This window comes from Scomber scombrus, chromosome 15 (genome assembly GCF_963691925.1).
Source record: "Scomber scombrus chromosome 15, fScoSco1.1, whole genome shotgun sequence".
NCBI lineage: Eukaryota > Metazoa > Chordata > Actinopteri > Scombriformes > Scombridae > Scomber > Scomber scombrus.
Window position 1 is genome coordinate 23553737 of NC_084984.1, and position 16041 is coordinate 23569777.

The following is a 16041-nucleotide window of genomic DNA, read 5'->3' on the forward strand; positions in this document are numbered from 1 at the left end:
AACATAGTTCATTATCCTCATGACGTGTCTTTTTTTAACATTTAGTGTACTTAATTTCTTTTGTTTCCATTGGCCCAGGCAGTCATTTAGATAAGTAATCCAAGTGAACAACAGAGTTTATAATGATTTATGACGCTGATTTTCCAGAACTGCAACACTCTTTGCCAACTTTGCTCGCACGTCTCTTAAATGAGGTTTGCAGCTGATTTTAAGGTCTAACATCACACCCAGAAATGTATACTTAACAATGTTTGGAAGTTGGAGTTTTAAGGATTAGCTTCACGATTTTTTAAAGTGTGTCTTAAAACAGCAGTCAAAAGAGGTTTTCCTCGCTGTAATCATTTTATTACATATAAATAAATGAATAAATAGAAGTGCCGCCTTCATTTAAGGCTGTACCTTCATAACTACGTTCACATTGTATAATGTACAATCTGATGGAGGACAAAATCCACAGTGTGTCCACACAGTCATTTAAAAGTAGATGATCAGCTTCTATTGAGCTTCAGCAGTGTGAGTTAGTCATATCAAGTGATACCTGACACATTTACAGTCTTTTTAGAATCAGATTCCCTCTTAGTGTTTCCCTGTTGAGCTGTGGAGGAAGTATAGTAACAAAAAGAGGAACTTTGGCTCTAAAAACACTGTAACGTTGAAACATAGAAGACTTTATTTGACTCATTAGGACGACTGAAGCTTCATATTAGCTTAGTTAAACTTTTAAATGTATTTAGAAGTTTATCTGAAGACAATACAAAGCTCAAGTTGTCTTGCAGTGGTAACAAAAAGAGGGAATTTGGTTCTAAAAAAGACAGAAACTTAGAAAGTAGGTAGTTAAATATGAATCTATTATGAATAAGGGTCAGTATGAACAGGAAAAACATGTTGACTGATGTTTTATTTTCTTGAACTAAAACAATTTTTATAGTTTACATGGATGCAAATAAAATATGTATGTATGTGTATACAGGTGCAGGGGGAAGGGGGAAGGGTTATTGTGAATGTGGGCTTGGTGTAGGTGTGATCTCTTTGCTGGGAACATCTCTCTGAACAATAAAACTGTTGCATGTGATAAAGTAGATAAAAAAGCATTACTCACCTGCTTTGATCGGTTATAAAGACTCGGCACTGCCTCCGGTCTCAATCCGCTGTTACTCCTCATTTTCGACATCCTTCACCTCTTCCTCTCTCCGAGCATCTGGTAAGATTTAACTCCTAACGACTGCTTGACTGGAAATCATTTTTTTCTTTTTCTTTCCATATTGTTTGATGTTCAAAAGAAGGTGTAATTTATAGTTATCTCTGCTACAGATGTAATGTACATACTCTTTCGTGTGTTAGACTGAAGATAGAATGATAAGAACAAACAGTATAAACCTTCTTTTTTTTTTTTTATCCTACAGAGAATAAAAGGTTTTTTTTATCCTCATCATGGCTGTGACCCGACAACCAGGCTCATATCAAGAGTCTGATTTCCAGACCGGTTTGTGTGATGTCTGCGATGACTGTGGCACCTGTAAGCACTCCTCACTCCTCACTCATGAGAAATAGGCTTTTTTTTTCTTTCTCTCCACATCAAAATGCAAGATGTAGATTTTTGCCCCCCCTAATATTGTTACCTTCACCTTTATTTCTCAGGCTTCTACGGTCTCTTCTGCCACCTCTGCCTGGGCTGCTCCATTGCCAGTGACATGAATGAGTGCTGCATGTGTGGTCATGGCATGCCCATCCGCAGCGTCTACAGGACCAGATACAACATCAGTGTAAGTTTTTATTTTACTTTAGTGGATATCTGCAGCTGTGTGACTGTATCAGGTGACTCTGAGAATGATTACACAGCCTTTAATTGTGTTTATTACACCTGCGCAGGCCGCTCATGGCTCCTTATCACAGGTAGCAGTGGAAGAAGCTGCAACTAACTAACGATAAAACTGATTGATTATATTTCTTAATTAATAGATTCGTTGTTTGGTCTATAAAATGGCAGAAAACTGTGAAAAGCAGCAAAGGAAACTAAAAAATATTCACATTTAAGAAGCTAGAATCAGAGCAGGATGTGTTTTTTTTTCTTTAATAGTTGACCACTAATAAATTAATCAACTAATCACACTGCTCAGATCCTTTCTCCTAGTTAAAAGTGCCATTACAAGAGTGTAAAATACTCGTTGTAATGATTCCTCCTGTTCATACTGACCATTAGAAGATCCCTTCATAATGTTTATTATTATTAATGGAAGTGATGGAGGACTAAATCAACAGCCCTCCTTCTGTGGAAACATGGATTTAAAAGTTGATCTGAAGCGAATATGAAGCTTCAGCGTCCAAATGAGTCAAATCTTCATCTTCTATGTTTCAACGTTACAGTGTTTTTAGAGCCAAAGTTCCTCTTTTAGTTACTATACTTCCTCCACAGTTCAACAGGGAAACACTAAGAGGGAATCTGATGTTAAAAAGACTGTAAATGTGTCAGATATCACTTGATATGACTAACTCAGACTGATGAAGCTCAATAGAAGCTGATCATCTACTTTTAAATGCATCACTTTACATTGAAAGCACTTTTAAAGGAGATGTTTTAATAGTCAGTATGAACAGGAGGAATGATTACACAGAGGAAAAACCTGACTGCTGCTTTAAGACACACTTTAAATGGTGAACCTCTCCTTATAAATATAAATATAAATATAAATCTTCTATCTAAAAAGTAATCAGCACTATAACAGTCAGAAGATGGAAGTGCTTGAACCTAAAATCTGTATTTGAGTTAATAAATGTATATCTTTCCATCAGTGGCATGAGCTGTGAGCAGTTCAGTCATTTTTAGACAGTTTAATTTGAAATGTTTTAGATTGCCTGAACTCATAATACTGCAGTACTTTTACTGTAATACTACATACTACATCACTCATAATACTGCAGTACTTTTACTGTAATACTGCATACTACATCACTCATACTGTAATACTGCAGTACTTTTAATGTAATACTACATACTACATCACTCATAATACTGCAGTACTTTTACTGTAATACTACATACTACATCACTCATAATACTGCAGTACTTTTACTGTAATACTGCATACCACATCGCTCATAATACTGCAGTACTTTTACTGTAATACTACATACTACATCACTCATAATACTGCAGTACTTTTACTGTAATACTACATACTACATCACTCATAATACTGCAGTACTTTTACTGTAATACTGCATACTGCATCGCTCATAATACTGCAGTACTTTTACTGTAATACTGCATACTACATCACTCATAATACTGCAGTACTTTTACTGTAATACTACATACTACATAACTCATAATACTGCAGTACTTTTACTGTAATACTGCATACTACATCGCTCATAATACTGCAGTACTTTTACTGTAATACTGCATACTGCATCACTCATAATACTGCAGTACTTTTACTGTAATACTGCATACTGCATCACTCATAATACTGCAGTACTTTTACTGTAATACTGCATACTGCATCACTCATAATACTGCAGTACTTTTACTGTAATACTGCATACTGCATCACTCATAATACTGCAGTACTTTTACTGTAATACTGCATACTGCATCGCTCATAATACTACAGTACTTTTACTGTAATACTGCATACTGCATCACTCATAATACTGCAGTACTTTTACTGTAATACTGCATACTACATCACTCATAATACTGCAGTACTTTTACTTAAATGGTATTTTAATGGAGGACTTTAACTTATACTGCAGTGAGTATTTTTACATATTGGTACTTTTACTGAAGTAAAGGTTCAGCCTTCATTTAATGATGTAAGTTTAAAATGCAACAATCATCTCGATGACTTTCAGCCACGTATGTTTGAACCGTATCGTTAGCCTCCAGGAGGAAGTTGCATCACTATGTTAGCATTTCACAATCTAAGGTTGTAATATGACAATAAATGAAAATATCTCAAAACTGAATTGGGAAAATGTTGCTGTTTCATAAACTTAAAATCATGTGACTTTGTACGTGTTAATGTGTCCATTTTTTTAAGTGATCACGAGTTGCTTTTGTTTCCGTTGTCAGTCAGTCATCAGACAGTCATTTAGATAAAAGTAATCCATGTGAACAACAGAGTTTATAATGATTTATGATGCTGAATTATGCACAACTGCAACACTCTTTGCCAACCTTGTCTCTTAAATGAGATTACCAGCTGATTTTAAGGTCTAACATCACACCCAGAAATGTATAATTAACAATGTTTGGAAGTTGGAGTTTTAAGGATTAGCTGTCAAATAAATGTAGTGGAGTAGAAAGTACAATATTTCTCTCTGAAATGTGGAAATACTCCAGTAAATGTACTTAGTTACTTTCCATCACTGCCTCTAATTTAACGCTTTTCTGTTTTCAGGGGTCTCTCTGTAAAGACTTTTTAACAACCTTTTTTTGTGGAGCCTGTGCTACCTGCCAGCTGAAGAGAGATATTGACCGCAGGAAGGAACAAGGCATTTTCTAAGCGGCTCTAAAAAAAAAAATATACAACCAAGACTTCTTATCTTTACATTTATGGAGCTCTTTATAATTTATACCTTTCAGATGCTGTAAAGACACCACAAAGGTCTGCTGTTTGTAGATCCGACCCATCCTTTGTGTTCATTGTTTATGACATAATATACAGTAGAAGTCCGCCTTTATGCTGTAAACTGACTGTCCTCGTGATATTAAGAGAAATTAAACATTAGCCAATGGCGGACACCTTACAGTAAATCTCATTTTATCTGCTGTGAATTTGGAGATAAGCGTTGACTTTAACACTACAACTGAAAGTGAAAGGGTTTTTTTCCAGCCGGTGAGATTCTCCAACAGATTTTAGACCCGTAGAAACAGGTTTATAAATATATAAAGTGTATAAATGCAATTATTTGTATTTATTGCATCTGTCTGTCATTTAAAATCTGGAAGACGACGACCAATCACTTCCACAGCAGACATATTTGATTAAACAGGCTGATGAGTTTCTGTATAATGAATGTTAAGAATGTTTGTGGTGTTTATACTTATAATAAAAACCTTTTAATTTGCATTTGTTGTGTCTTTTTTGTCCTTTTCTTGATAGTGGATCAGTTTATACCCTTTTATTTATTGATTTAAATATATTTTACATTATTTATATATAATACAATTATATTTTTTAAATATTAATACATTGATATGATTTAAAATTAAATAAATGTATATTATTATATATTTTTCTTATTTATATTAATAGATTTCCTCTGTATATTATTATACTTTCAGGTGTTTAACTCATTTAATATTTATTGCCATTGTGATTTGAATTCTGCTAAAAAATTAAGTGTCAATATTTTAGTATTTTTTTATATACAGTTCTATATATTTTGCACTTTTATCTGTTTTATATTCAAGGTTTGTTGCTTTACTGGCTGATTCACACAAGCTTATTTCTTATATCGACATCTTATTTGGTTATACATGAATTTATTTCATTTAATCTGCTTTTTTATCTGTTATGGGCTCAATGCTTCATGATATATGTATGTAAATGTATGTATGTCACACAGGGGGTTTCAAAGTGATTTATAATCTATTTTTAATCTGGAAAGCACTTGTTGTGTTTATACTTGAAAAGTGCAACATAAATAAAATTATTATATAATATCACTTCGCTTTTACAGCTTTTACAGCTTCTACAGCGAGGGCTAACAGCTAATTTAGCCGTAAAAGCTGTAAAACAGGAAGTTTACAACAGTCTCCATTAAAGGCCAGTCACGAAGATAAATCATGATCATCATTTTGCTTATTATCTAAAATCTCACCAAGGGCACCGACAGAGTCATGACTGATCTTTTCCTTTCGGACAGTGGTTCACATCATTTTTGAGGCAATAAAATGAAGAAATATCTGCTTGTGACCTTTAATCACAGCAGTTATGAAACACTAAAGTGATTTATTCCTCCTCAGATTGTTTCATATGAAGGATTTCTACAAGAAAAAGAGAGTTTCACTTTTTACTTTATCATGCAGTAGTAACAACTGAGGACCTTCCAGGGAGGAACTAGTTACATGTAATGGCGTTGCATAATTTAATTACATAATAATCTATTACAGTTACTTACGAAAATGTTGATGATTACAAAGGAGGTTACATCAGAAATGAGAACTTTAAGATTTTGCTCAGGAGGGTTTTTTCCTCATTTTTTAATAATTAACATGTTACTGAATACATATATTGCTGTTTTTAATTCTTTGAAATCAATATTTTTTTATATTTAGTAAATAAATCATGACATGGGCTTATTTGGAGCACACATGGGCTTAATTTATGTCACAGTACCAATTAAACCTACTTTATTCATCAAATATCTTTATTTTATATTCCAAAATCTACATGAACTAATGAATACATTTTCAAATGAGAGATAAATGTTGCTTTATAAGAAATGATCTCCCTTATAAATCATGTCAGTATCCATGATAAACAGCTGGACTTAGATTTTGGTGCTTAATGAGAATATTTACCCTAACAGCTGAAAACATTGGTTAGAACATTAGAAAAGTCATCAAATGTAATAAGTTACATTACTTTGATTAAGTAACTGAAATAGTTACATTACTTATTACATTTAAATAGAGTAACTAGTAATCTGTAACCTATTACATTTCCAAAGTAACCTTCCCAACCCTGATTATATGACTTTGCTGATTTAAACTCTTTATATATAAACAACACAACCATAAATCCAAACTTTATCCACTTTGATTTTTTTAATTCTCTTTGCCAAAATATTTCATCAGTGTGAGCTGAGAGATTCACATGAAGCAAACAAACTTGACACTTTAACAGAAAATCGCTGTGGCGTCAACGTCAGCTGAAAAAACAACAACAGCAGCAGCAGCAGCAGCATGTGTTGGAATGAAAAAAGCTTAAATAGAGCAGTCGTTGTGTGTGTGTGTGTCTCTTTAACCATATTAACACGTCGACCATCTTCAAATAATCATGTGCACAGTTTTTTTTATTTAATGACACATACAAGTAACTCAAATGAAGTCAATCCTTGTTCTTTATATACTGAGAAACATTCAACCAGTATTAGATATTTAAAACACAGCGCTCAATAATAGAAAACATGTCTTAACGAGCTCCTCGGTAGGGGGGGGGGGGGAGTGACAATTTTTTGAGCAGGAAGACAAAATGTTCAGATGGGCAGAGGGGGGGGGGGGGGGGGGGGGGCGACGTTTAGGAGATTTTTTTTAATATATATATCTATATATATATATATTGGGAGTGTTGGGGAGGAGGAGAGTCGGATCTACTGGGTCATCTGGGTTTCCATAGCTTGTGCGGCCCACTCCGGAGCAGCCCCACGGATCTTTTCTAGGAGGTTGTTGACTTGGAAACAAAGAGACTGGATCTGTTTGTCCCAAGTGGGAAGAGGTTCTCGAGCTGCAGGAGATCAAAAAAAAAAAAAAAAATTGTGATTAACTATGTTTAAAAATAATTAAATATGACTTTCATGACTGTGTTAAAGCAGCTCTGATCCCTTAACGAGCACTAAATGTGTAGTTTATTGTCATTCCTGTTTCACTATGCTGCCCCCTAGTGGCCACAGACACACATTACATTTTTTTAGTGGAGGTGAATTAAACTATTAAACTTATGTTTTAATTATTTTTTTATTAATTCTATCCTTAGTATCACTATTAAACTATTAAACTAAATTATTAAAATTAATTAGTTTACAATTTTAGATAATGCTGTGATAGCATTAATAGAAAATCAGGTCAGCTTCTTAAGATTTTATTTTAGTTTTAATGTCCCTTGAATTGTTTTTATTGTGGTTTGTCTATTCTTGATTTTTTTCCTACATTAAAAACATTTTTTGTATTGGTTTATCTTTTCCAAAATGCAATTATTTTATATGATTTGTGTATTTTTTTCTGGATTATTGAAAAGCGCTCTATAAATAAGGTTTATTTATTATTTATTTATTATCATTATTATTGTCGTGGTGTTTTGCCCTTAACTTGAAAATGAAAGAAAAATGAAGAAAAATAAATAAACTATAATAAATACACCCAAAATCAAACAGCCACTGAGGCGCCTAAGGATTGAATCTTACTCAGGGAAAATAAATTCATCGTAAAGGCTACCATGAAGTTTCTTTTACCCTTTTTTTTGCAAGCAAACAGACAAAAACGATGCCGTCTGCCGCCTCTTTCGTCCTGGTTAAATACCCGCTGGTTATTTTTTATTTGAAGTTGTTTTATTGTATTATATTATATTCTTGTCTCACTGTAAAGCACTTTGAGCTACATCCCTTATATGAAAGGTGCTCTAAAATAAAGTTTATTATTATTATTATTATTATTATTACCTATATAAATAAATTCACCTTGTGTGTCTCCTTCAAAGTAAAAGCGTTAACCAGCACTCAAATGAACTAAAATGATAAAACTAATATTATAATCAAACTAATTCAGCTATATTCTTCAAGCAACAAAAAATAAATTAAAGTTTAATTATTATTATTATTATACTACAAATATCTCCAATTATTACTATGATTATAATTATTATTATAATTATTCACTGTTAATGTTAGCTGAGTTAGTCTGATCTGACATTAATGTGTTTCATACAGTTGAGAATATATCATCATAGTCTCAGTACCTCAGCTGGACGTTTGCTTTTCTACACGGTTTCATGTCCAGCTGCTGCTGCTGTAGCTGCTGTAGCTGCTGTAGCTGCTGTAGCTGCGGTTAGACGGCGGTCACGGCTATAACTGGTCACTGCTGTTTCTGTATTTATGACTAAAGTCGTAGCAATGGGCGGCAGGTTGTTAATATTAGCGAAGCCGTCACACGGACATTTATAACTAGAAGCTGGTGCAGTGAGATGACGGTTGTGCCGACTCTCTCTCTCTCTGTCTAAAATCAGGGATGCAGCTTTTATCAGCTACGCGCCAAAACTATTAAACAAACCTTTAGATATCAGAGAAGCCAGCTCACTATAAATATTCACTTTATCCTTTTATTAGCTTTTCTATTAGTCATCTTCACACTGATGCACTTCTTTTAAAATGTTGTATTTTACATATTCAATTCTATTTTTTGGCTACTTTTACTATTTTAAAATTGCACTCTCTCTATTTTCCATCGTATATTACATAGATTTTTTTTCTTTTTAAACATTGCTTTACGCTCCTTTTAGGCCCTTTTAATGTGAAGCACTTGGTGTATGTCATTTATTTTGTTGTGAAGCACTTTGAGCTGTATTTCTTGTATAAAAAGATTAGTTATTATTATTATTATTATTACAGTTGGAGCTCAACCTTCCTCAATTATTTTTGCATTATGGATATAATCTGTTAAATGTAAATGACTGGCATGTTTTTGCTGCAATTAAATCAATTATAACTCGCAGCTCAAGATGACATATCATATCATTCTTATGAATTTTACACTGTGTAATAATCACATCTAATTATGAGCAATATTTCATAACTTTATCTATTTTTCTATGTTGTGTGTGAGACTATGTTGTATTATGTTTTTAATGCAACAACCAGGACTAGCTCTTCTAATTTTATTGTGTTTACAGTATAACGGCAATAAGTGCTTTCTATTTTAATGTAATGCCACGTTCAGTTTTATATCAAATTTAAAAACAAACGCAGGAAGTCGTCACTCACTCTCAAAGTGTACGATGCCGTCGATCTGGTCGATGAAGCCGTTCATTCGTCCTTCGGTGATCATCTGGGACGCGATCTTCTCCGCCTGAAGAGAGACAAACTGACATTTATTTACAGCAGAAATTAATATAATTCTGGATTTTATTTCTTATTTCTTCACAGAGCTGCATAGGAAAGAAATTATTTAATGTATCATTAAAGGTTAAGCAGATTAATTACATTTGCAAAATGTTAGTAGCAGAAGTTTATTTTGTCTTTTCAATCTTTTTAACCTAGATTTTTTACTTATAATAAACTTTTTCTCATATTTTTTTATTTTATTATTTTTTATTTTCTCTTATTCATAAACAGTTTGAAAAGGTGTTATATAAATAACGTTTGATTGATCTGATTGAGTTTAATATGTTTGTGGTTCCAGATTATGTGTAATGTGATTGAATGCATCACAGACAAATATATTTTTATAATAAGATTTTAATCATGATGATGTAAACTTTAAGTAATGAGCTTTGAATAAGTAACAAATCTGAGCTGAAAGAAAAAAGTCACATAAAGTACAACCTCAAATACAATTGATACATATTAAAGTGAAAAAAATATAGATTCAATTTACTGAAAACGTCTCATTATGCTTTGGGCGACAAGTAATATTCCTGGAAAAATGGTGGCAATTTTCCATTTCTGTTCAGTTGCAGTTAAATTGTTTCATAGTGATTCTTTGGAGAAAAAAATGAATAAAGTACATTCCTAATCTAGGTCTCACCTTTGCCGGGGGGATTTCCAACAGCGCTCCTAGTTCTTCAAACGTGATGTTGTTGTAGAGTTTACTGGCTGACAGCAGGTTGTGTTCGATCACAGCTCTGTCGAGGATGCTGGAGCCTGTGACGGAAAACAAAGTACCTTCATAATTTATGTTAAGATACTCCCAGACCAGCCAGCCTCTACTACACAATCACTGAAGCTTGTGTGGCAGAAGCTGGCTGGTAGATCAGATCAGCTGAAAAAAAAGCAATGTGTGAATGTGTTCATGAGGCATTCAAGTGTAACTGAGCTGCTTTCTAGCCAGATGTTGAAAAGGAGTAAAGGTATCAGTCTGTCGTAGACTTATACGTAATATTTAGTCCTCTAAAGTGTAACTATGTCAGTAAGCGATCTACAGAACAAACTGTGATAACAACAGTGGCTGAAATGAGGACAGAGATATATATGTAGCTGTACTATATATACTATGGATATATATGTAACAGTGTACTACTAAACCGGGAGTGTTTCAGAAGCACGGCGTAGTGTTCTCTGGGCAAATGATCCACCTATTAAATTAAGCTGCACTGTTAATACAGTAACTACGGCAGCTCAATCAACAAACGAGTGCCTTCAGAGTACCGTAATTACTGTAGTAGCAGTACAAATAAACATTTAGTTCATTTGCTCAAATTTAGTTGATTTGGTCATTTTCCTTCATTTTGGTGCTTCTATTGTGCATCAGTAGGCGACGTAGATAAATGGTGTCTTTATCTGTCTGTTTTATTTGTGTTTGTTGCTGAAATATGATCTACAGGAGTCTGCACAGGTTGTTTTATTTTGAAAATTGACCAGATGTTCTATGATGTTTCTGTGTTTGACTTCCTGTGCAGCTGGATCTGCTCTGTGGAGCTTGACGCAGCAAAATAGACTCAGAGTGGAGAGCCGCTTCTGAAACACACCGCGGCGCCCAGCTGGGGTCACAATCATTAATTAGAGAGTGGTAGCGATTAGCTCCAGAGGCCGTGTCCCGACTGAATCAATGGGCACGTGTGTAAAAAAAAAAAAGTGTTTTAAATCTCATCTGGATTTTATTCAGATGTGAGATATTTGTAGTGAGTAGTGTAAACACAGGGCTTCCTTCACTGATAGCATGTACCTGTACACTCTCCTAAACACCTGCAGACTACATGTGGTTATTTACGCTATGACATGAAAGAGGATGCAGGCAGTGATGGTTCCCAATAGGTGAAATTTCGCCAGCACCAACAAGCTAATTATCGAAACCAACCATCTGCTGTGGTGGCCTTCTGGTGAGGCATGAGCATGGCAGCAAACTCCTGCAGCTGGTTTCCTCTGATGATTCGGTCCAGGTACATCTTCTCCAGAATACCGTACGCTGCCAGCTGCTGACAGCGTTCGTCCTTAAACAGAGTGGCCAACATTCGGGAACGCTGCTGGCCTAAAAGGAAGAAAAGGAAATAAAATGCGGTGAAAATGAATAAGAGAATCATCATTTATTTGAAGTCTGTCGTTTACAGAACCCTTGAACGCTGTTACTGGTTGTTGTTGGTACCTGCAGAGGCCAGTATGGTGCAGTTCAGGGCGTGTTTCAGTGCCTCTAGACGTTCACTCTCATGGACAATTGATTTATAAGACAGCTCGTTGTATCTCTGTGCAGCTTCAATGAACTTCCTCCTAAAATCGAGGACTCTGGCATAACACACCTGAGAAAAGGAAAAACAGCATGAAGCATTTATCCAAGCAACTACAGACGCTGCATGATGTATGACACTGTTTGATTTTGTTCATTTGCTGGCCGTAAATCATTAAAGTCCTGTGCACCTTGTAATGAATTTGCAGCTGTTCATTAGAGGACTCATTCTGAAGCAATGAGGCTCTGTTGATGTAAGCCTCTGCCTGAACCGGGTCGTCGTCTTCTAAGTAGAGACGCGCAATTTTCAGGTACGTGTCCAATTTATAGTCAACATTGTATTGCCTGAAAGAGGAAATAAAACAAAAAAGAAGGGGTATTTAAAGACAGGGAAATATCACAAACATAACACAGAGAGAGATGTGACAGTAGCTTACTTCTGTCCTGTTTCCAGGGGAATACCAACTAAAACCTGGGCTGCATTTCTCCAGTCGCCCTCCTTTTCATAAATGGTTGCTAAGTGCTGTCTGATGGAGGCTACCTGTGGACATAAAGAGAGGTTTTATCATGACAATACTTAACTTTAATACTGTGTGTGTCCGTTAAGGCTAAGCGTGTGAGGGTGTTTACCTGCTCCTCAAAGGAAATGACCCTCGGCTGAATCTTTTCCAAGGTAAAGTGATACACTGCTTTGGCCGTGGCGTCGGGCAAGTTTGGCAGATGTGTGCAGAAGTCGGTGAGAAGTTGTCTCGAGATGACAAGACTGACGTTTTCATTGACCACTGCGAGAAATGAAAGTAGTTAGAGATATGACGGTAAGATGTAGAGCACTAAAGATAGATGGTGATGTATTGTAGATGAAGTAAACGAACGCAGCATACTTGCTTCAACAAAAGCCTTCAAAGACTCAAGCTGGTCTGCATCTGTGAATTGAACCGCTTTCTCCAAAATTTGTCGGTATCTAAAAAAGAAATATCAGCAAATTTGACAGGTTAGCGACTAAAGTTACATCACTTGTTTGTGGTTGTGTGGTGCAACTGACAAATGAAAGTGTATTAGGTGTTATATTAGTTTTATCTCGACTAGCAGTCCAAAACCCAAAGATATTTAGTTTACTCTCACAGCACAAGAAAATATTCATATTTGAGAAGCTGGAATCAGATAATTTAGATATTTTCTGCTTTAAAAAAGACTAAAACGTATTAATTAAATATTAAAATAGTTGGCAACTAAGCGGTTAATAATTACTCCTGTTTAACTCCTTTTAACTGCTTATAATATGTCTTATGATGCATTGTTTTTATTGTTTTGATGCATTTTAAGTTTGATGTAAAGCACTTTGAATTGACTTATTGTTTGAATGTGTCACACAAATAAACACGCTTTTAAAAATGACAAAAACTAATTAATTTATTATCAAAATAGTTTGCCACTGTTTGACTAATCCACCAGTCGTTGCAGCTCTATTACTATCATAGAGGACTTTTTTTTAAAAACAGAAAATATTCACATTTAAGAAGCTAAAATAAGAGGATATTTGTATTTTCTTTCTTACAAAATGACTCAAAACAATTAATAGACTATTAAAATAATATCATTTCCTGATGGATTAATCCACTCATGGCTGCAGCTCTGTAAACAACATAAACAAACAGGTTTATAAGGCACATAAAAGCTATTTAATGGGATTTTATTAAAGTAAAATCAAAGTTAAAATACGATAATTTAACTAAGTTTCTTATTTAAAACACATTGAGCCTGCAAGATTCAGCTGTTTGATAATAATACAACAAAATAACACTGCTATTAACTTGGTGCTGCAGCTTATAACACCACTCTGTACATTACATTACATCATTGTATCAAATTAAACATAAAAAGGTTATTTTCTGCTTTTTTAATGTGAAGCTAATGTAGCTACCATTAGCTTAGCTTGCTGCTTCACCCTTTAGCTCCCTGCTAGCTGCTACTAACTCCTGCTATTTGTTTTTTAAATGGTATTATTGTTCCTTTATAGTTATTGTTGCTTACTTGGCAGCCAGATCTTTGTGTGATCCGGTTGAATTCATCAGCTGAGCCAGCTCCTGCCTCACGTCGGTCGCCATTGTAGCTTCAAGAAGTGTCAACAACGCCGGTCTGCTGCTTCTTCTTCGTGAGGTTGATTAGAGGTTGATTCTTCTTCTTCTTCTATTGGGTTTTTATTGGCGGTCGGCAACCGGCTTTTAGGTGCATTTATCGCCACCTACTGGACTGGAGTGTGAACCAGAAACTCGACTTACAATCTACATTATTCTTATAAATGAGAGAAAATGAATAAATAAATACAAAACAAACAAAACAAAAAAAAAACCTACTTATACCTAATATTCTATTCAAGAGCCCTGTATCCCTCAACAAACCTAATAATAACCTAACCCCTGCTCTCTCACCCATGCTCAGAACATCATCAGACCTTTAGGGGGGCTCAGCTCCTAATGAGAATTTGACATATGAAGTGCTGTACAGAAGAATAAATAAAAGACATCATACATTAAAGACATACCAGCTCACATGAGGCATAAAATTACATATAAAATACAAATAACATAAATTAAAAGACAAAAAAACATGAGTAAAAATAATAGCCACGCAATAAAAACAATAAAATAAAATAAATAAAGTCAACGTCTTACTAGGTGTCAAAGGCCAAGGAGAAGAGATGGGTTTTTTAAGAAGAGATTTAAAAACAGACAGAGAAGAGGCCTGTTTAATGTGCCGAGGCAGATTAACAGTATGCAACATTATACATTTCTTGCAAAAACAAACTACAGTACTGTGAAAAAGTCTTAGGCCACCATTAGATTAATTGTTAAGCAACACTTTAATGACCATATGTAATTATTTCTCAGTCTCTTCATTAGAATACAACCAGAAAATACAGGTAATGTGAATGCAGTATTAAAAAAACAGAAAAACAGTAAAAGACAGCTTCTATAGGCTAAAGTGGCGAGTATTTAGTGTGACCTATTCTTACACTTGGTTTACACAGGTTTTAATTCATCATGCCATTCCTTCTGGAAGGCGCTTGATTGGGAATGGTTTTATTTTTCAGCACGATTTTGATCCCAAGCACACTGCTAATGCCGTGAAATCATATTTGGATAGAAAAACAGCTGATAAAACACAGTCATGGACTGGCCTACACAGAGTCCAGACCTGAATATTATAGAGGCAGTGTGGGCTCACCTGGACAGAGAAATAAATAAAAGACAGCCTAAACCTAAAGAAGAACTCTGGGAAGTGCTGCCTGGTATAATATACCAGAAGATTACTTCAGAAAACTTCAGGACAGCCTCCCCAAAAGAGTTCAACATGCTTAGTGCCAAGGAAGGTCGTCAGGCTGCCCTAACAAGTTTCTAAAGACTCTCCAGCTGGTCCAGAATGCAGCTGCACGCATACTGACAAAAACTAGAAAGAGAGATCATATTACTCCCATTTTAGCTTCGTTGCATTGGCTTCCTGTACAATCCAGAATAGAATTTAAAATCCTTCTCCTCACTTTCAAAGCTCTTAATGGTCAGGCTCCATGATATCTCAAATAGCTCATAGTACCTTATGTACCAGAACACTCCCAGCATGCAGGCTTACTTGTTGTTCCTAGTATCTCTAAAAGTCTGTGAAACCATCTTCCAGATTGGGTCCGGGGGACAGACACCCTCTCCACATTTAAGAGTAGGCTTAAAACTTTTCTTTTTGATAAAGCTTATAATTAGGGCCGGCCAGGCTTGTCCTGGACCAGCTCCTAGTTTATGCTGCTATAGGCTTAGACTGCCGGGGGACTCCCATGATGCACTGAGCTCCTTTCTCTTTTCTCCTCCTCCCTCCCTCATGCTATCCATCCACCTATAGCCATTAACATTCATGTACTATTAATGCATTCGATAACCTTAACTTCTTCCCCC

General features: G+C 35.1%; 2 protein-coding genes across 5 annotated transcripts; one reads left to right on the plus strand and one right to left on the minus strand.

Annotated features, from left to right (window-relative positions):
- Positions 1-1431: 1431 nt before the first annotated feature.
- LOC133995623 (placenta-specific gene 8 protein-like) lies at positions 1432-4508 on the plus strand. The gene is made up of 3 exons (XM_062435096.1): positions 1432-1516; positions 1639-1763; positions 4404-4508. The coding sequence occupies exons 1-3, from the start codon at positions 1432-1434 to the stop codon at positions 4506-4508; spliced, it is 315 nt and encodes a 104-aa protein (XP_062291080.1).
- A 2500-nt stretch (positions 4509-7008) lies between these two features.
- cops4 (COP9 constitutive photomorphogenic homolog subunit 4 (Arabidopsis)) lies at positions 7009-14368 on the minus strand. Of its 4 annotated transcripts, none has more exons than XM_062434404.1 (10): positions 14132-14368; positions 12982-13061; positions 12731-12882; positions 12538-12641; positions 12292-12445; positions 12023-12173; positions 11738-11908; positions 10469-10605; positions 9706-9805; positions 7009-7457 (listed from the first exon to the last, which is right to left on the minus strand). In XM_062434404.1, the coding sequence occupies exons 1-10, from the start codon at positions 14203-14205 to the stop codon at positions 7324-7326; spliced, it is 1257 nt and encodes a 418-aa protein (XP_062290388.1). In that variant the 5' UTR covers positions 14206-14368; the 3' UTR covers positions 7009-7323. The 4 variants fall into 4 exon arrangements, with proteins under 4 accessions (XP_062290388.1, XP_062290390.1, XP_062290389.1 ...); XM_062434406.1 differs by having other exon boundaries at positions 10469-10584; positions 14132-14366; XM_062434405.1 differs by having other exon boundaries at positions 9706-9790; positions 14132-14366.
- Positions 14369-16041: the final 1673 nt, after the last annotated feature.